At 35.0% G+C, this 22,458-nt stretch overlaps 1 protein-coding gene across 1 annotated transcript in view; it reads right to left on the reverse strand.

Annotated features, from left to right (window-relative positions):
- LOC133326040 (cadherin-99C) overlaps nt 1-22,458 on the reverse strand; it is a 125,589-nt gene that overhangs the window by 42,162 nt on the left and 60,969 nt on the right. Inside the window, exons 4-5 of the mRNA XM_061534715.1 lie at nt 16,482-16,661; nt 9,017-9,082 (exon numbers count right to left, since the gene is read on the reverse strand). Coding sequence (XP_061390699.1) covers nt 9,017-9,082; nt 16,482-16,661 — 246 coding nt within the window. The remainder of the gene's footprint in view (nt 1-9,016; nt 9,083-16,481; nt 16,662-22,458) is intronic.

Genomic DNA, 22,458 nt, shown 5'->3' on the forward strand with positions numbered 1-22,458 from the left:
ACACCTGTTGCAAATAAATTAGTATTGTAATCAACATGTTTGAACCAATTAAAATGTTTGTCTATAAATATCAAAACTCTATTAAGGTTGAAGATTACTTTCTATATTCAGCGTCATAAGGCGTAGTGTATATAGACAGGTGTGTATGTATATTGAAATCACGATAGATATCGAAATATTAAATATAGATCTTTGACATTTTGCATATAGTTACCTAATACTCAATATAACGGATTCCCTATCTTTTTTGGTATTTTGATATTTCGAATTCTTTGTGGGTAAAAAAATCCTCAGTATTAGTCCATATAAAGATGCAGTACTGAACTCCGGTACTTCTTACTGAAATTCTTTAGGAAATAAAAATCATATTCACAAAACAAATTAAATATCGGTCCATGCTTTGTCATATCCATGTAAAGGTTTTCCCATTATAGGCATTATTTATTTTTCCAGCGAAGTGGCTGTACTTTGGCATTGCGGGTTCTTGGAGGATGAAAAATATATAGGCTGAACATTTTCAATAAAGGTCCATGTTATATCAAAATAAACCATATATCCTACATAAAGGTCCCGCTCTATTTTCAGAACTTTAAGGGTTGAATGCTAATTTTGTCCACCAAAGTGACTTTAATCTGATATTCCGGGTCTTTGCAGAAAATTATAAATATTGTTCCATGTTGAGACATAGTCCCTTTATAAAAGTCCCACCTAATTTTCGAAATTTTGAAGGCGGCTGTAACTTTATATTCCGGATTTTTTAGAGGCAGAAATTTATCAATATAAGTCCATGCTATGACATATCAACCATGTACAGGTCCCGCCCCATTTAAACTATTTTGAAGTTTCAGACATTTTTTCCAAAGTGGTTTTACTATGGTTCAGCCTAAACTAAGGTCTGATTTTCAGTCTATACTGAGGTCAGATATTTTTTTTCTGTACAAAAAGATCTCAACTCAGTGTTAACCGAGGGTGGAATCATACTCCACTGAAGTCTAATATTTTCTTTAGAAAAAAGATCACACCTCAGTCTGAACTGAGGTCTGACTTTTTTCTATAAGTAGAAGTCCTCCAGCTCTTCTAAAAGAAAAATACAGCTTGCTCTTTTATGAGAAGAATACCTCCTGCTCTTTTATAAGATGAAGCTCTTCTGTAGGAAGAAGAAGACCTACAGCTCTTCTATGGGAAGAAGAAGACCTCCTAATCTTCTATAAGAAGCTGAAGACCTCCAGCTCTTCTGTAGGAAGAAGACGACCTCCAGCGCTTCTGTAGGAAGAAGAAGACCTCCAGATCTTATATAGGAAGAAGACGACTTCCAGCTCTTATATACGAAGAAGAAGACCTCCAATTCTTTTATAAGAAAAATACGATCTCCAGCTCTTCTATGGGAAGAAGAAGGCCCCTAGCTCTCCTATAGGAAGAATACCTCCTACTCTTCTATAGGAAGCAGAAGACCTCCTGCACTTCTACAGGAAGAAGAAAACCTCCAGCTCTTTTATGGGATGAAGAAGACCTTCTGTTCTTCTATGGAAGAAGAAGACCTCCTGCTCTTCTTGTTCCTCTACAGGAAGGAGGAGAAGACCTCAGCCTTTTTTGCTATAGAAAAAAAAATAATCCTCAACCAAACTGAGGTCTGTTTTTTCTTATAGAAACAAATAATCCTCATCCTAAACTGAGGTCTGATTATTTTCTATAGAAAAAAGTTGAACTCAATCTGAACCCCTTAACTGGGGTTTGATTTTTTCCTACAGAAAAAATAATGATCAACCTAAACTGAACTCTGATAGATAAATAGTTTGACCTGAACCGAAGTCTGATTTTTTTCTGCAAAAAAAAAACAAAAAAAATCACATATCTGCCCCGTAACTGGGGTCTGATTTTTTTCCTACAAAATATACTCGACAAAGTAAACAGAGTTCTGAAAAATATTACACCTCAATCTTAACGGAGGTCCGGGCTCTTTTCCCACAGAAAAAACTGCTCCTCAACCTAAACTGAGGTCTATTTTTTTCTATAAAAAAAGTTATACTCAACATTAACCGAAGTCTGATTTTCTTCTGCAAAGAAGATCATACCTCAGCCTTATGTAAGGAAGATTTTCCAATAAAAAATACTCAGTCTTATTTGAGATCTGACATTATGTGTCAGTCATATGGCATACTAGGAGAAAAAAGCATAGTGAATTCGATATTAAAAGAATACATGGCCGTAGAAAATGTTAATTCTGCTTGGATCCCGCACAATTGGTGCAAATAAAAGTTGAGAAATTCGATCGCGGTGCTTCAAAAAATGTTATAGGATCGTGGCAGATGATGAATTATGGGTCTAAGCCGATAAAGCGGAAATAAACTGGCAGTCGACGTGGTTCATAGAAGAAACATTTCGAATCAAATGGTTGGTCGGCTGTTTCTTCGCAACGATGATTAATTCGGAGTGTACGATACTGGGGCTCTCAAATCCGACGAACGCTTTTCTGGAAGAAGCCTTTCATCGTCAAAACTGATCATGTGGTAACTATTCGGCTTGATGAAGGTAGCACGGTCAATGCTGAGTGGCTTGAAGTTTTCGGAGAAGTTTGAGAAATGAATAAGGGAAGACAAATTATTGTGCTTTTTTGACCGGTCAGAACATGGAATACCTAGGTTATCTGTCATAGAACCCTGACATGGCATTAAATGACTATCCTTTTATTCCTACACAAGAAGAAAAAATATGTGGCCAAAGAGTTTTTCTCCGGAAGTCTATGTTGAAGCGTTCAAAAACCATGTTTTGGAGGTGTCTCAATTTTCATTATTAAATCTTCTAATTTTATTTATTATACTAAAACATTTTTAGTAAACCTCGTATGTTCTACAAATACCTCACCTACATACCACATAATTGTCCCTTATTATGCAAATTCCAATATATGGCATCACATCAACATCATCACCATCCCCATGCTCATCTACATAGATCAAGACTACAACTTGTTTATTTATATTGCCGACAAAATGTTACGATAATGTCAGAACAGCAACACCAAATATAAAACCTAAACAATAATCAAAGTGGTTTTTGGCGGTGCGCACGACAAATATGAAACCTTTCTAAATCATATCGCAAAAAAAATGCACACATTTCCATTTGCAGCGATGACAATACGAACGAAGTTCGATATCACTACCACACCACAAGGTGTGCAGCAATCGGCCCATTTTAACATTCATATTCTTCATGTGATACATAATAAATCCATAAAAATGTAGACAACACACGACAGGAGAACAGGATTGTCATGCATAGAGCATAGAGTGTGCATATATGAAAGAGGAAGGAGGGGTGGGATGGTCATTGCCTTCATGCATCCCATACACTGAATAACGCATGAAAACGGCAAATCCATAGAAAAAACCCAAAATACCGCAAACAACAGGATTTGAAAACCAGGGAACGAACGGGCCAACGTGAAAAATGGAAATGAATCCCGAATTGACCATAAACGTATGACATGCAAGACTACGATGAAAGCTATGCAACAACAACAACAGCAGCTTAAAAATGAATAACAAAAATTATATATATTTTATTTCAAAACAAATAAAATTTATTACTTTTGTCGCTCGATGCGAAAGCATGCATAAACTACACACCAATGCTCAACACAGCCGACCAAAGCTATGGTTACAATTTGGTTTTCACGGATGCATGCAACATCAATGACAACCAGATCAAGCCAAACACAAACATTCACACGCATAAGCAGAGCAACAGCCTTCCCCAAAAATATATTGCAATAATACCAGGATGAATTGCAAAGAGAAAAATAAAAAATACACCATTTGAAATTGGTAACAATCCACGACTGGCAGCCAGCCTGCCTGCCAACCAGGCGTGTAGACACTGAAAGCAAGCAATGACACCAGCAATGGACACTCTAAATTCCCGGCATCAACAACATAAAAACTTCAAACACATGCAGCAGAAGCTCGTGCAGTATCAACAGCAATTTGTTGGGTTTTTGGGGGGCTACAACAATGTGCAAATGCCAAAATCCAAATAGAGAAAAAAATAACATAACAGAAGCATTGAAATACTTTGTTGGTTTTTATTTTGTTTTATTTTCTTTTGGGCGAAATGTAACAGCAGCAGCGGCAAATTTGTTTTTATTTTCTACTGCAGCCGATCATGTAGAACAACAAACATGGAAATTTGCTCGAAGATATATTTGATTTAAGGTTTCGTACGTCAAAGAGAGTAATGGCAACGGTGTGAGTCAGTTTAGGCATGTGGATTTTAGAGGGGGAAATTGTACACATAAAAATGCACAGTAATTTGGTAAAGTAATTTTAAAATATAAAATTGTAATAATTAAAATTAAATATGAAATAAAATAAAAAGGTGCCTCTAGGCGTATAATTGCTGTCAACAATAATACGCACAGTGGATCCCCATGATAAAATAGGTTTCTAGCTATGAAATAAATGAAAAAATATTTGGGTATGTCAGAGATTAGGCATGTGGATTTTAGGTAGGATTTGTGCACATATATATTAAATTGGATAATCACAGCAAATTATTAGAGAAATAAACAGGAAAGGTACCTGGTGGTGTATAATTGCTGTTATTATGTATACGCACAGCGGTCAGATTGAGCTGGTGCGCATTGTGCACATACAAATTATATTTACAAAAATTATGTACAAATATCTTCATTTGGACATATAGGTATTGCGTCAACATTGTTACCAAATATGTATTTGTTCCGATTGTAGGTAATGTCGATTAATTTCTCCTCGTATCACTTATGCATTATGAATTCTTATTAAGATATATCTAAATTAAATAATTATAACAAATAAATAGTGGAATGAAATAAGAAGGTTCCAGGTGGCGTATAACTGCTGATATTGAGTATACGAAAATTGGCCCCCATGAAATTGAGAGTTATATTGCATTAATCAGACTGAGCAGGTGGGAATTTTGCACATAAAAATTATCTTCCCGAACATATAGTACAAATAAAAGTATTTCGTATAATTGAAATTGAATAATTATATAATTACAAAAAAAGAAAAGAGGAATATTTGGCGTACGCAAATTGGACCCCATGAAAAACGTACTCAATATCAGCACAAGAAAGTGCCAGCATTTGCTGTTATTTACATCATGAGTACTTGTCACACAGAGTTGTTCGTGAGTTTGATGCCTCAAACACAACATTTATCGGACTTGGCCCCCGATGGAAACGTAGAAAAATCAAAGCAGGAGATGTTGTTATACCAAAAACCAGTGAGCGGAGCAGTATAATCGGACGGGACCGATCAAATGATACCCTACACAACTACCACAGAACACAAACTCTCTGCGGATCTATATTAAGTGTCTGGATAATATTTCGCGATTATTGACCCTCTTGACAAATTAGAGATCAATAGCTACTCTTTACACAGAAAGGTCTTGGTTGATTTGACCCACTGACTAGTGACCGATAAGAACTGACTTTCTAATTAGTTCGCCAGATTCTCTTTCACATGTAATGTGTTGTGATGTTCGGCTTTTTATTGTGGCCTATAGAGCGACTTGAAAAAAACACACAAAAACTTACTTTCTGGAACATTTCATCCCCTAAATATCATCTGATCATCTCCGAAAATTATAGGCGTCATTCTTGACCATAAGCGGAATTTCGTGTAAAATTTTAAATCGATCAGCGCGAAATGTATGTGTTAATGATAATCAAAATAGGTAGATCTCTTTTAATATTTTCGTATAACCAATTCGGAGAACATACAACAATATAATTGGCATCAATTTAAAGGTCAACAACTCCACTCGCATACCCTATCAACCTCTGGGCTCTATATCCTTCAGAAGTAAATATATTTGTTATAGTATAAACAAAACAAAACAAAAGTTTGGTCTATTTGAACCGCTAAATATTGACCGATCATCAACAAAACTGTCATGCTTAATCTATGATCAGACCCCTCTCCCGGTGTAACTGTGATATTCGGAACTCCTCTAGAGCGACAAGAAAAAAAAAAAGAAAAATGAAGTTTTTGGTCCGTTTCATCCCCTAAATATTAACCGATCATTACCAATAACTGTAGGGGTCTTCTTTGGCCAGAACGTCCGTCATAAATGCAAAATTTCGTGACGGTTGGTCCATAACTGTGGCATGTATGGTGTTTTGAGTATTTATGGCACGGTGATCTCAAAGTGTAGAAAATCTTCGCACTAAAAATGATGCGTATTGGTCCATTTTTTATGGTTATTAACATTGAATAAAATTTTTAGTGTAGCCTCTATTTAAAAGAACGTCCCAAATTTTGGCATTTGGAAGGTTTGGAGACGCTTTCCAACTAAACTGGCTGTAATTTAGTATTTTTGAATCTCAATCGACCGGAAAAATTCATATCATAAATAATGAATATTTAATCATGTTTTGGGGTAAGCCCGAATTTAACTTAACTTGATTTCCTTGTCATTGTGTCAGGACTTTTGGGCGGATGATCCCTCAATTCCACGCTTGCAGCTCTGATAGTCCTTCTAGAAAAATTTTTAAAAATTCACGCTTGAAACTCAATAGTCCTTCAAGAAAATTATTTAAAAATTCTTCGCTTTAAGCTCTGATATCCCTTCAATAAAATTAAAAAAATCCAGGTTTTAACCTCCGATAGTCCTTCAATACAATTATTTAAAAAATCCACGTTTAGAGGTATAATAGTTCTCCAAGAAAATTATTTAAAAAATGTTTAAAGCTCTGATAGTCCTTCAAAAAAATTTAAAAAATCAACGCTTTGTGGCCCGAATTTATTATTTGTGGCTCTTATATCAATCAACCTCATGATGGACGTCTTAACTTGATTTCTTTGTCATTGTGTCAGGACTGTTGGGCGGATGGTCCCTAAATTCCACTCTTTGGCTGATCAAAAAAGGCCCAAGTTTGAACCGACGTGTGTAGGCTCGTATTGCCATGGTGTACAATGATGCCTCTCCCCTGTTCGAATTTCTCCTTAGGTGTCAGGCAAAAACAAATGTGGTGTACCACTCAGAACTGGCTGTATTACCTCGTTACACTCATTGATTGAATTTCATCACCAGGCAAAATGCATCGATGTACCCTTGTCCTGATAATCCTTAATAAAAATTGTGAAAAGTGATCGCACGAGGTAACTGACCCATAATAAAAAAGGGATCCCAAAATATATATTTATAGTAATTTGGGAAAGTTTTAAATTTGCAGGGGGGCCCAAGGGTTCGAGGATATGTTTTACATATAATATACCCCATTCGATTTACATAAACACATGTCATCGGAAAAATACCCTACCATAGTCCTAGATGAAGATCTAAAGCATTTTCTTCATGCCCTTTAGTGTTACAAGCAAAAAATGCATCTTAATATGTTCGGTAAGGGTTTTCGTCCCCATAAGGAGTTTTCCATCCCCAGACCATAAACTCGATTTTGTGTCACGGTGTATTTCAGAGGATATTGTTTTCTATATAAAATATTTTTGAAACTTTATATCGTGAGATTGCAAAACGATTTATATTTACAAACTTTTTTTATGGATATTTAAAAAAAGTTTACGGTATAAAGTTTAAGGAAGTTTACGGAAAAACTGTGTGGGTGGCGAATGATTTATATGCCCATGATTGCAATAAGTATACGCTCGAATGTCTGAGACAATCAAATTCACACAATACAATTGTTTAAAATTAATGTAAACATAGCATCTTTGAATTTTCGCCCCATTTGGAGGTAAATAACTGGCAAAGTAGAATTTTGGATCAGATTAGGTGCCTTCCTAAATATATTAATTGACGGATTATATTAATTGGCACTACAAATGGATGTGTTCTTGTTGACGTATATCCTGGATTTAAGACATATTCACAATTGCCAGCGCCATTATAGAATGTCTATAGTTTATGTAAATTATTAACTTCAGTTTATTGGTTTCAATTGTTTTTTACTTTTTATGAAATGATAAATTGCCCCATTTTTAAACACTGTTCCATTGCGAATAACAATTTCATTTCATTGTGTTGATTCCCCAAAAAGCCATATTTAGGCATTTTTTGCGGTTAGACCACAGAAAAAAGAAACATTTGCAGCAACATTAACAACAACAGGAGCAGTTTACAAGCAACAGTAATGGCAACAGTAAAATAAATGTAATGCACATGGAAAGAAAAAAAAGCAACAGCAGCAATCGCCCCTTCCATTCGGGAAGGCGCTTAAGCATATGTACAACAACGATGTTGTCAATGTATCAAAAGGAAATAAAACATTTATATGCCAAAACGTTTGATTACAAGTGAATTGTTTTAAGGAAAGTCGGCGAGGAACAGCCAGCCAAACGCTTTTGGCAATGATATCTTTTTAGAAAAGGTTACCATTTTCCCCAACCCAAAGGGTTAGTCGTACACCGGACAGACATCTGTGGATTGAAAATTTAAAATTGTTATACGAAGAATCAGAGAAAAAAGCCCAAACAAAATATATTTCTAAGCTCAAAAAGATTTATGCTTTGGCGTTACACCAGGCATAGCATGGCAAATTAATCCAGGAAGTGAATTTAGAAACGGAGGAAAAAACAAAAAATGGGAAACAGATGAACAGCCAGAACAGAATTGCATCAAGCAAACAGCAGTGGCCAAACAAAACCAATATGGTATCACTGAAAACCCTGCCTGGTCGGCATATATCTTTTTTTCGGTTATTGTCTTTGTGCAGTCAGAGCATTTTAGCTTCATTCAAAAAGCCATTGAATTGATTTGAAAAAATCGCAAATGGAAGGAAAGCTAACCGCACAAAATACAAGAAGCCAAAATGCTTGTCAGTTTTGGTTGTGGGTTCACAGCGGAATAAGACATATTTCTTAGGAAAACTTCAGTGCTATTGATTTTTTCTCTCTCTCCTTGGCGAATACAGTTTTCCATTGTAAATAATGTTGTTGTTGTTGCAGTTGTTGCTGCTGTTGGTTTATCTCATGGTTTGTTTATTTTCATGATCATGACTTTGACTTACCGATGCGACAATTGTCAAGTAGTAACGTTGTATTTTCTCGTAATCCAATGTTTTAGCAACGGTAACCTGTAAAAAAATCATAGGAAAAAATAGAAACAATAATATTAGTGGATTGGAAAAAAATATGCAACAATAAATAGGAATTATTATTTATATAACGATTTCGCAAGTCTAAAGAAAAAAACTTAAAAAAAGCTACCATATCCAGGCCTGATGGTTCAAAACAACAACGAACATTAACAAATCTGCTCATGTAATCCTGATAGTCCTTGAAAAGAAATACTTAAACTTGTTTAGATAATGATAAGATAAAAGATCTACGTTACTTTGATTTAAAAAAATCCCAGCATTTTTTTAAAAATCCATTCTTCAAGCTCTGATATTTATTTAGGAATATAAATAAAAGAGCTCTGAGAGTCCTTAAAAATTATTTAAAAATCCACGCTTAGAGCTCATTAGAGGTCGAAAATTATTAAAAAATCCAAGCTAAGAGTTCGAATAGTCCTTCAAGAAAATCATTTTAAAAAGCCACGCTTAGAGCTCCGATAGTCCTTCAAGAAAATTATTTTAAAAATCCACGCTTAGAGCTCAAATAGTCCTTCAAAAAATCCACGGTTAGAGCTCTGATAGTTTTTTGAAAAAAATGTCGAAAAAAATCAAAGAAAGTCCTTCACACGCTTAGAGCTCTGATAGTCCTTTACGAAAATTATTTAAAAATTCACGCTTAGAGCTTTGATAGTCATTTAAGAAAATTATTTAAAAATTCACGCTTAGAGCTTTGATAGTCATTTAAGAAAATTATTTAAAAAAATCCACGCTTAGAGCTCTGATAGTCCTTTAAGAAAATTAAAAAAATCCACGCTGAGAGCTCTGATAGTCCTTTAAGAAAAGTATTTAAAACATCTACGCTTAGAGCTCTGATAGTCCTTTAAGAAAATTATTTAAAAAATCCACGCTTAGAGCTCTGATAGTCCTTTAAGACTTGAACACTTCAAGCTCTGATAGTCTTTCCAAAGAATTACTTAAAAATACACACTTCAAACTCTGATAGTCCTCCCAAAAATTAGGGTGGGGTATGTAAGTAATACCACTTTCTAACTGTATTGAATCTTTAAATTTCCTGAAAAAATCCTCCACATTATCTAAAGCAAATAATCATGATTATATTATTTTCGACATTTCAACGGTTGCTGGACGTTGTGGTGGTGAAATAGCTCAAGTACCATCATCATCTTCACCACTAACATTGCCATTTGAAATAACAACTTCAAATCATCAATCATTTAGAAAAGAATTTATTGTCAAAAGCGTCAAAACATAAACCTCACCATTTGATTGATGTATTAGCTTATCAGAAATAATAGAAAAATCTCTACGCCAAAGCCATATTGAGAAGAAAAGGTAACAGCAAAAAAACAACAACAGACGAAGACATAAATACAGGGTATATTGTGGTAGACATCACCATCCACTACTGCCACCATCAACATCATTATAGCCAAACTGCCACAATGTCGCCTCTGTCAGCAAACATCAGGAGAAGTCATGTTATGCCGAAGAAGAAAAAAAGCGAAAACCGCCAACGCAATAGTAAGGGGGATCTTTGTTATTGTACTTTTAATGGTGGAGGTAACTTTTCCAGATTCTTAAGAATGTGATATGGCTTTTGTTTTGTTGTTGTTGAGGGGTTTTCTTATTGTTCTTACGTTTGTTTTATAAATTATAGTGAAATTTATTGTTGTAGCTGGCATAGATGAAGGAAAATGATCTTAGACCACAAAATATGCAACCTTTCACTCTCATTTTATTGGATTCTTGGGAAAATTGTAAAAAATAAAGGGAAATCACTTTTTTTTAAAGGTGAGAAGAAGTTCAAGACTACAAAATCTTCGTTTCTTTATCAAATAGCCCTGGAAGAAAAATATTACAAAAATCTGAATTTCTAGCTCGGATAGTCCTTGAAGAAAAGTAAATTAGAAATCAAGCTCTGAAAGTCCTGAAATAGCAAGACAAAAAGTAGAAAAATGCTCTGATAAACCCGGATAGTCCTTCAAGAAAAATATAATTAAAAAATCTACGCTTCAGGCCCTAATAGTCCTTCAAGAAAAATATTTAGAAGTCCACGCTTTAGATTCACACCTCAGGTCTTAATAGTCCAAGCCTCTGGCCTTAATTGTCCTTGAAGAAATTTATTTAAAAAACTCCACAATTCATGCTCTGATAGTCCTTAAAGAAAATTAATTAAAAGAACTCTACGCTTCATGCTCGGATTGTCCTTAAAGAAATGTATTTAATAAATCCACGATTCAGGTCTTAATAGTATTTGAAGAAATGTATTTAAAAAATAATCATGCTCTGATAGTCCATAAAGAAATTTATTTAAAAAAAAAATAAATTTCTTTAAAAAATCCACGCTTCTGGCTCTGATAGTCACCTCAAGAAATTTCTTTAAAAAATCCACGCTTCTGGCTCTGATAGTAACCTCAAGAAATTTCTTTAAAAAATCCACGCTTCTGGCTCTGATAGTAACCTCAAGAAATTTCTTTAAAAAATCCACGCTTCTGGCTCTGATAGTCCCCTCAAGAAATTTCTTTAAAAAATCCTCGCATCTGGCTCTGATAGTCCCCTCAAGAAATTTCTTTAAAAAATCCTCGCATCTGGCTCTGATAGTCCCCTCAAGAAATTTCTTTAAAAAATCCACGCTTCTGGCTCTGATAGTCCCCTCAAGAATTTTCTTTAAAAAATCCACGCTTCTGGCTCTGATAGTCCCCTCAAGAAATTTCTTTAAAAAAATCCACGCTTTTGGCTCTGATAGTCCTTCAATAAATTTCTATAAAAAATCCACGCTTTTGGCTCTGATAGTCTCTAATAGTCCTTGAAGTAAATTATTTAAAAAAACCACGCTTCAAGATCCGATAGTCCTTGAAGAAATTTATTGAAAAAATCCGCACTTCATTTCTCTAACAGTCCTTGAAGAAATCTGTTGAAAAAATCCACTCTTCAAGCTCCGATAGTCCTTGAAAAAAATAGCCAACCAATAGCCTTTAAAAAATATATAAAAAATCGACACTTATGTAAATAAACTTTTTTTGCACAAGGCAGGACGGGCGGAAAGCAGGAAATCTTTCGACAAATGACCTGAAGGCAGAGGTCTTTCGATAGAAAAGATTGAGTCAGGGAGTTTTTCAATAGATGAGCTGAAGCCATGAAATATTTCTATAGACGAAGGCAGGAAGTATTGCCATATATGGGCTGGAGGCAGGGGTCTTTTGACTCGCTGGAGTCAGGGACAAGCTGAAGGCAGGGAATTTTCGGATGGACGACCTAAAAATAGGAGGTCTTTCTATAGTCGAATTGAAAGCATGGAGTCTTTCTATGGACGAATTGAAAGCATGGAGTCTTTCTATGGACGAACTGAAGCCATGGAGTCTCCCTATAGATGATCTAAAAGCAGGGACCCTTTATGTAGAAGACAGGGAAGGCAGGGTGTCTTTCTATAGGCGACCTGAAAGCAGGAAGTCTTTCGGTAGACAAGCTGGTGTCAGGGAGTCTTTCAATAGATGAACTGAAGGCAGGGAGTTTTTATATGGACGAGCTGAATGCTGGGAGTTTTTCTATTGTTGAACTAACCGTAGATAATCTTTCTATAGCGGATCTGAAAACATGAAGTTTTTTTAAAGACAATCTGAAGGTAGGTAGTCTTCAATAGACCACCAGAAGGCAGTCAATTTGAGAGGCTGTGAGTCTTTTATAGACGAAGGCAGTCTTCTACAGACGATCTGAAGGCAGGGAGATTTATAAAAATCCTATCCTTTGTAATAAACGTCAGTCTTTTAATATTTTATTTTAAGTTGATACTAACTTGATTACAATTGTATATGACACTTAAACATATGCATGTATGTAAGATTGTATACCCCATACCCCTTCAAGATTTTTGTTATATTTCCGCACGTACATTATAACAAACTAACAAGCATTTAATTCATTTCGCAACGATTACAACAATGAGTTAAAAAGTAAAATTGATTTCTTATCCGCCAACAGCATCAGGATCTTCGATACACTGGCAGATGCTAATACCATTCAAAGGCTACCAGAGGCTCCCGCACTTTTGTAACTAAAAGAAACTCTATGGCTATGGCTGCGATCAATCAATGTAATTGAAATTGATTGATTTCGTTTATTGGATATAACAACAAGGAGATCAAAAAACCTCAAGCAATGGACCAGAATACTACACCACCATCGCCATCATCTTTGATTGACGACAATTGCAATATTGCGAATTTATAGCTATAACGTTGGGTGATCTATTTTTATGGCAAATTGATTTTGATTAATTTTCATCAAGGAAATATTCATAAGGGATCCGACGTATTTTTCTGTTTTAAAGCATTGTAACATGTTACGATATTGCGATAGCTTGTTGCAGATGCTATCATGTGCAATGGTTATAACTTACAATGCACATTTTCTTATAACAGGTTTATGTCAGTAAAAAAGAAAAAAAAAAACAGCAGAAATACCCCAGTCATTGTTAAGTGGCGTCCCTTTGTGAAGACACCAACAAAGCCATCAAGAAGTCATCATCAATATGGTTAATGTAAACTAACCAATCATCAGTAGAAGAAAAAAATTGTTAGACTTTGGGTTTTTTTCTTCTTAACTTTTTTATGGTTTAAATGTGCGGAATCTTAGTTAGTGTTTTGTGGTTTGATTTAGGTATTCAGAGAAGGTAATGCGGCATAGCTAAGGGTACAGTGACATGTGACAGTGGGGCAATAAAAATAAAAGTATCAGGATGGAAATATTATAAATCAGAAAAAGATATTCATTATAGACGTGCTTAAGCAGGACGACTTTATGTATGCGAACAAAAACCAGGAAGTCTTACTATAGACGAACTAAAGGCAAGAAGTTTTCCCACATACGAACTGAAGTCTGAGAGAATTTTATAGAATGCAGAGAATATTTCATGGGCGAGTGGAAGGCAGGGGTATTTACGTCAGCTGAAAATAGGGAGTCTTTAATAGGCTGGTGCTAGTATGCTAATAAGCTGCAAGTTTTATATCTGAAGGCAGGCAGTCTTCTAAAGACGAGCTGAAGGCAGGGGTCTTTTTACTTGCGTGCTGAGGAAGAAGGAGTCTTCTACAGACAAGCTTAAGGCAGGGTGTTGATCTATAGGTGAGCTAAAGGAATGCAGTTTTTTCTGAAGGCCAGGAGTCTGTTAAAGACGAGCTGAGGGCAGGGAGGTTTCCTATAGACGAGATTAAGACAGGAAATCTTATTATAGTTAGACTTAAGGCAGGGAGTCTTTCTATATGTGAATTGAAGACAAGGAGTCTTTTATAGACGAGCTGACTGCTGGGAGTCTTTCTATATCAGGGATGAAGACAGGAAGTCTTTCTATAGACTAGCCGAACCCAGGGAATCTTTTATAGACGAACTAAGAGTCTGTTACAAATGATCTGAATAAAGAGTTTTTAATACACTCTGAGGGCAGGAAGACTTCTTTTAAACGGGTTGAAGGCAAGTACATTTCCTATGGACGATCTGAAGGAGGATAGTCTTTAATCTACAGAATTAGAGGCTGGGAGTCTTTCCTACACCAGGTGAAGGCGTTGAATCTTATACAGACGAGCGTAGTGGGTAGAGTTTTAAAATGTCAAAGATAATCTGAATTCTTTCTGTGGACGTGCTAATGGCAGGGAGATTTTTTTCTACAGACAGGTGAGTCTTTGTAGACGAAGTGAAGGTAGTCTTTATAGACGATCTCAAAGGAGTCTCTGTCATTATAGTGGAGCTAGCCCCGCTGTAGAGGGTATATATTGACAAAGGAATGTATGACCTATGAGGCCTATCAGATTTATAAACCTGATTTTTTAAGTTGTTTCCTTGAATTTCTATAAATATTTTTCTTGTGAACTGAAAGCATGTACTTTTCAGGTCTTTATCCCTTTCAGTGCCAAAAAAATTTGTCGGAATAAAAATCTAAAATTTTGTTTAAAATTGTTTGTTTTTTAAAATTATATAAAGGGAAATAGTTTAGAAAAATAGGAATTGTCATTTCAACCCTCAGCCAGTTTCGTGTGTCTTTCAGCATAAACAAAAACATCAATAGTAACGGTACATAGGATAACCGAAAAATCGCAAAGAAAGAGAGTATTTTTAAATGTCGACTATATTCGACAAAAACACTGAAAGGGTTAAAGTAGAATTTTAGGCCCAAATCGTGGATTTTTTAAATATTTTTTGAGGGACTATCAAAGCCCGAAGCATGAACTTTTGTTTATATTTTTCTGAAGCGTGGATTCTTTAAAATTTTTTTCTTGAGGGACTATCAAAACCCGAAGCCTCAATTTTTTAAACATTTTTATTAAGGGACTTTCAAAGCCCGAAGCATGGATTGTTTAAACCTTTTCCTTTCAAAGCCCGATTTTTTAAACATTTTTCTTGACTATAAAAGCCCGAATCGTGGATTTTTTAAATATTTGTCTTGAGGGAATATCAAAGTCCGAAGCATGGAGTGGATTTTTAAACATTTTTTGAGGGACTATTGAAGTCCGAAGTGTGGATTTTTAAACATTTTTCTTGAGGGACTATAAAAGCCCGAAGAGTAGATTTTTTTAGAGTTTTTATATATCAAAGCTCGAAGCGTTGATTTTCATATCCTTTTCATGGGGACTATCAAAACCCTAAGTTGTTTTTTTATATTTCTCCTGAGACTATCAAAGTCTGAAAAGCGATGTATTTAAACATATTCTTGAGGATCTATTATTTATATTATAATTTTTTTATTAATTTTTTTTTTGAGGGGCTTTTAGTCCTCTAAGCTTGGGGTTTTAATATTTTTATCGGTGGACTATTAGACCTTCAATCGTGGATTTTTATAATATTTTTTTCGAAAGACTATTACACCTTCAGGCGTGCATTTTTTAAATATTTTTCTCGAAGGACTATTAGATCTCTATGCGAATATTTTTAAAATATTTTTCTCGAGGGACTATTAGACCTCTAAGCGTGGATTTTTTAAATCTTTTTCTCGAGGGACTATTAGACATCTAAGCGTGGATTTTTAAAATATTTCTTTCGAAAGACTATTCGACCTCTAAGCGTGGTTTTCTTAAATACTTTTTTCGAAAGACTACTCGACCTCTAAGCATGGATTTTTTAAATATTAGACAAAAATATTTTTAAGTGAGGATTTTTTTATAATTCCTTATGAGTTTATTATTAGGCCTCTAAACTATTATGAGAGTTCTTAGTTCTACGTCCATTTTTAAAAAAGCTAAAATAAGTGTTATTTGCCTTATTTATTTTAAAATAAATATCCTGAGAATTTCCTACGAATAATATAAATATTCATCCACTATGAATTATATCTATCAGTTTTTTTATATTAGTATTATTATTGTTGTAATGTTTTTTCCTCTGTCTTTTAATATCTTTGTTATACACTCACCTGGCCCTGATGGGGAAATGATATGGCAAATGTGCCATAACCATCAGCAATTGTCATCTTTTCATCTTCTGTGGTATTTGTGGAGCCCTCAACAATAAAGTACTCAACCAGGCCATTAACACCGGCATCCTTATCCAAGGCTTGAATATTGCGAAAAATCGTTGTCCCCACTGGAGTGCTCTGCAAAAGAATGAGAAAAAAAACAGAAAACGTAAATACACACACGGACATTAATAAACAAGAAAGAAAAAAATACACACAATCGATAATAGAGAGGAAGATATAACGACATGAAGGGAATAACATTAAATCAAGTGTATAAATACCAATTGCTAGATAGATGTTGGTTGGTTGGTCCGGCTATTTTGTAGTCAACATAAAAACTAAATTACTAAGTCAACATAATGGTCTGGCTGGCAAAATGAACAGGAGCAGACGCTTCAGAAGCTAGTAGAAGTTGAAAACCTGGCTGTGCCAGCTAAAATTGAAGTTTGAAATGAAATGAAGCAAAACTAAGCTGTCCTTTTGTATTCAATCTGTTGGCCCTATGCTGGGAGCCGTTGCGTTTTTTTTGTCGATTTGGTCTCTGGCCACCACATATGCTTCTGTAAATGGTATGAAATCATCAACTATGTGTGTGATTTTTTTTGTTTTCTTAGTCTCAACACTGATTATATTTTTCTTTTCTCATCGTCATCATCGTTGGAAGACGACGACGTCATTTCGTGTGTAATAGAGTGCAAAAATATAAAAATAAATAACCAAACCAACAATCATTACAATAGCAACAACAATAATAATAAAATCCAATATGAACATACATATATAATAATAAAAAATAGTAACAAAAAGAATGAAGAAGGAAGACAAAGGAGAGAAAGACAAAAACCACAAAGCTAACATATTCTATGTATAGCATTTACCATAAATTAATTTGTTGTTTAAGTTAGATGAGGCCTGAAGGCACAAACGATGGCCCAACGTCATTGGAACCCCAAGGAAAATGAGTTACAAGGAATAGGGATGGGGAATGATAAGTTCGGGAAGTTATTAAATGAACAGAAGAGAGGTCCTAGATTTTTAAAATATTTTTAACGAAGGATCATATTTTAACTGAAGGACTATCAAAGCTTCAGGCCTAGAGGTGTTTGAGGTTCTTTAAAGGCTCTAATCGTGGATTTTTAGACAAATATTTGTAAAGGTCGTTCAAGGTTCTAAGCGTAGATTTTCAAAAGAATAGTTGTGAAGGTTGATCAACGTTCTAAGCGTGGATTTAAAACCAGTAAGGAAAGTAGTAAAGTCGGACGGGGCCGACTATATGATACCCTTCACCACTATGGGTATATTAAACAGGACTATTAACATGAAATTGGATGAAATAAAATATGTGATATTTATCTAAATGTGAATCTACCTAGATCTATCCATAAAGTATGTAAATCGACTTCAAACAAATATAAATAGGTCATCCGTTGGGCTATGTCTGTCAAATTTCGTGCAAATCGAAAGATATATAGCGACTTTGGTCCACCATTTACATGAAATCGGACGAAACTATATATGGGAGCTATATCTAAATCTGGACCGATTTTCTCGAAACTTGGCAGACATCATTCTAGGCTCAATTCAGTACGTTATGCCAAATTTCGTGCAAATCGAAAGATATATAAGGACTTTGGGGCACCATTTACATGAAATCGGACGAAACTATACATGGGAGCTATATCTAAATCTGGACCGATTTTCTCGAAACTTGGCAGACATAATTCTAGGCTCAATTCAGTACGTTATGCCAAATTTGGTGCAAATCGAAAGATATATAGGGACTTTGGAGCACCATTTACATGAAATCGGACGAAACTATATATGGGAGCTATATCTAAATCTGAACCGATTTTCACGAAACTTGGCAGACATCATTCTAGACCTAATTGATTAGGCTGTACCAAATTTCGTGCAAATCGAAAGATATATAGCGACTTTGGTCCACCATTTACATGAAATCGGACGAATCTATATATGGGAGCTATATCTAAATCTGGACCGATTTTTTCGAAACTTAGCAGACATCATTCAAGGCTCAATTCAGTACGTTATGCCAAATTTCGTGCAAATCGAAAGATATATAGGGACTTTGGGGCACCATTTACATGAAATCGGACGAAACTATACATGGGAGCTATATCTAAATCTGGACCGATTTTCTCGAAACTTGGCAGACATAATTCTATGCTCAATTCAGTACGTCATGCCAAATTTGGTGCAAATCGAAAGATATATAGGGACTTTGGAGCACCATTTACCTGAAATCGGACGAAACTATATATGGGAGCTATATCTAAATCTGGACCGATTTTCACGAAACTTGGCAGACATCATTCAAGGCTCAATTCAGTACGTTATGCCAAATTTCGTGCAAATCGAAAGATATATAGGGACTTTGGGGCACCATTTACATGAAATCGGACGAAACTATACATGGGAGCTATATCTAAATCTGGACCGATTTTCTCGAAACTTGGCAGACATAATTCTGTGCTCAATTCAGTACGTCATGCCAAATTTGTTGCAAATCGAAAGATATATAGGGACTTTGGAGCACCATTTACCTGAAATCGGACGAAACTATATATGGGAGCTATATCTAAATCTGGACCGATTTTCACGAAACTTGGCAGACATCATTCTAGACCTAATTGATTAGGCTGTACCAAATTTCGTGCAAATCGAAAGATATATAGGGACTTTGGGGCACCATTTACATGAAATCGGACGAAACTATACATGGGAGCTATATCTAAATCTGGACCGATTTTCTCGAAACTTGGCAGACATAATTCTATGCTCAATTCAGTACGTCATGCAAAATTTGGTGCAAATCGAAAGATATATAGGGACTTTGGAGCACCATTTACCTGAAATCGGACGAAACTATATATGGGAGCTATATCTAAATCTGGACCGATTTTCACGAAACTTGGCAGACATCATTCTAGACCTAATTGATTAGGCTGTACCAAATTTCGTGCAAATCGAAAGATATATAGGGACCGTTTACATTAAATCGGTTAAATATATATATGGGAGCTATATCTAAATCTGAACCGATTTTTGCAAATTTCAATAGGGTTCGTCCTTGGGCCGAATAAGTGACCTATGCCAAATTTCATCTAAATCGGATAATAAATGCGACCTGTACTTTGTTTACAATTTAACACCAACAGACGGACAGACGGACGGACGGACATTCATAAATCGACTCAGAAAGTGATTCTATGCATATTCTCAAAAGGAATTATGGGTCTACCTCGTTTCCTTTTGCCTGTTACAAACATATGCACAAAGACATAATACCCTGTACCACAGTGTGGTGAAGGGTATAAACATATTTTTGAGGATCTTTGAGGGCTCTAAGCCTGGATTTTAAAAGGAATATTTTCGAAGGTCGGGGAAGGTTTTAAACGTGGATTTTTAAAGAATTTTTTGAGGATCTTTGAAGGCCATAAGCGTGGATTTTGAAAAGAATATTTTTAAGGATTTTGGAGGCTCTGAGCCTGGATTTTTTAAAGAATAATTTGGATGAACTTTCAAACCTGTGTGGATTTTTTAAAGAATATTTTTGAAGGTATTTCAAGGCTCTAAGCGTGGAGTATTTTAAAGAATATTTGGGAAGGTATTTCAAGGCTCTAAGCGTGGATTTTTTTAAAGAATATTTGGGAAGGTATTTCAAGGCTCTAAGCGTGGATTTTTTTAAAGAATATTTGGGAAGGTATTTCAAGGCTCTAAGCGTGGAGTATTTTAAAGAATATTTGGGAAGGTATTTCAAGGCTCTAAGCGTGGAGTATTTTAAAGAATATTTGGGAAGGTATTTCAAGGCTCTAAGCGTGGATTTTTAAAGAATATTTGGGAAGGTATTTCAAGGCTCTAAGCGTGGATTTTAAAGAATATTTGGGAAGGTATTTCAAGGCTCTAAGCGTGGATTTTTTAAAGAATATTTTTGAAGTTATTTGATGGGCGTAAGCGTGGATTTTCTAAAGAATATTTTTGAAGTTATTTTTCTAAAGAATATTTTTGAAGTGTCTTTAAAGTCTTTAAAGGATCTAAGCCTGGATTTTTTAAAGAATATTTTTCAATCTCTTTAAAGGCTCTGAGCCTGGATTTTTTAAAGAAAAATTTTCAAGCTCTTTAAGGGCTCTACGCCTGGATTTTTAAAGACTATTTTTCAAGCTCTTTAAAAGCTCTACGCCTGGAATTTTTAAAGAACATTTTTAAGGTCTTTAAAGGCTCTACGCCTGGATTTTTAAAGAATACTTTTAAGGTCTTTGCAAGAGCTAAGTTCTCGACTTTTTGATTTCCCTAACTTCTCAATCTTCCCTGTTAAAACATTCCTCACAAATCTAACCAAAGCAGGATATCTCTCACAACATTTCATGACAAAGATGTGTTGCATGCAGCTGCCGCTTCTGCTGTGGCCGATGATGTTCTTGTTGCCTATTACTATTATGACTGTTATTGCTGTTGATGTGGTCGGAGCATATTTTTGCTGTCCGCCTAGAGAGTGTCTAAGAATGTCCCTTATTTCATGTAAAGGGCGACATAAGAATGTTAGTTTGATGTACGAAGCTTTACATGGTCAGTAGTCCGTGAGTACAGCTGAGGGAAGTATGGCACCACAACACATTGCTGGAATCTCATCCCCCAGTTGAGTTGGGATAGCTATGTGAATGTCTCCATATACCACATAGATATTTTTTAGTTGGACAGCAGTAACAAATATTAATCAGTTTTGAAAATGTGCTGTGTGTGTTGTGTTGGAATTCTTAAAGTTCAGTCATTTTCAGTCCGTTTATTGTAATGACAATGAACTTGGACTTGTCTTGGGCCATAGCTATGGTCAACATAAATTGGTATTCTAGTTGGCTATTTTGTGAGTGAGTGTGTGTGTGCGCTCTTCATTGTCAAGTTATGTTTACTCCATTGACCGCATAGAGAGTTGATTGTTGTCATAAATGGTTATAGTGTTAATCATGGTTGATTCTTTTGTCTCCATTTAAAGGCAAAAGTGTTTGATGAAAATAATTTCTGTTGTCGTTTGGTTGTAGTTTTTGCTGTTTTTTCTATTTAATAATGATAGCTATTTGAGAAAATGTGTTTTCTTCGGTATATTTGGTAGCAAAAATAATAATTAACTTTGAATTTTACAAATTGTTATAGTTTTTCCAACCAAGGGAATGGGGAAAATAGAATTCTCAAGGTAATGCAACATGAGAAACAATTTTTAATGCCTGTTAGATTTTACAAGTCTAATTGTGTTCAATTATTATCAGAACCAGAATAGTTTCGAAGGTCTACAAAGGCTCTAAGATTGGATTTTTTAAAGAATATTCGTTACAGACTTTGAAATCTCTAAACGTGGATTTTTTTAAGATTTTTTTTTAAGACTTTGAAGCCTCTTAGTATGGATCTTTTCAAGAATATTTTGCAAGGAAGCCTCAAAGCGTGGATTTTTAAAAGAATATTTTGAAAGGACTTTGAAGCCTCTAAGTGTGGTTATTTTAAAGAATATTTTGAAAGGCTATTAAAGACTCTAAGCGTGGATTTTCTAAAGAATATTTTGAAAGGTCTTTAAAGGCTCTAAGCGTGGATTTTCTAAAGATTATTTTTGAAGGTCTTTAAAAGGCTCTAAGCGTGAATTTTCTATTTTCGAAGGTCTTTAAAGACTCTAAGCGTGGATTTTCTAAAGACTATTTTTGATGGCCTTTATAGGCTCTAAGCGTGGATTTTCTAACAAATATTGTTGAAGGTCTTTAAAGGCTCTAAGCGTGGATTTTCTAAAGACTATTTGTGATTTCATAAATTATTCATATTGAAAAAAAAACAACAACAACAATAACACTGAAGAAAAATAATACTACAAATAACGCTTTACAATGCATGGTAAGGCGGCGGTAGTCACACAGCTGGAAAATTTAAAAAT

The sequence above is a fragment of the Musca vetustissima genome, unplaced genomic scaffold, assembly GCF_032173495.1.
Source record: "Musca vetustissima isolate MV318-11 ecotype Yass unplaced genomic scaffold, APGP_CSIRO_Mvet_v1 utg6387, whole genome shotgun sequence".
Classification (NCBI taxonomy): Eukaryota; Metazoa; Arthropoda; class Insecta; order Diptera; family Muscidae; genus Musca; species Musca vetustissima.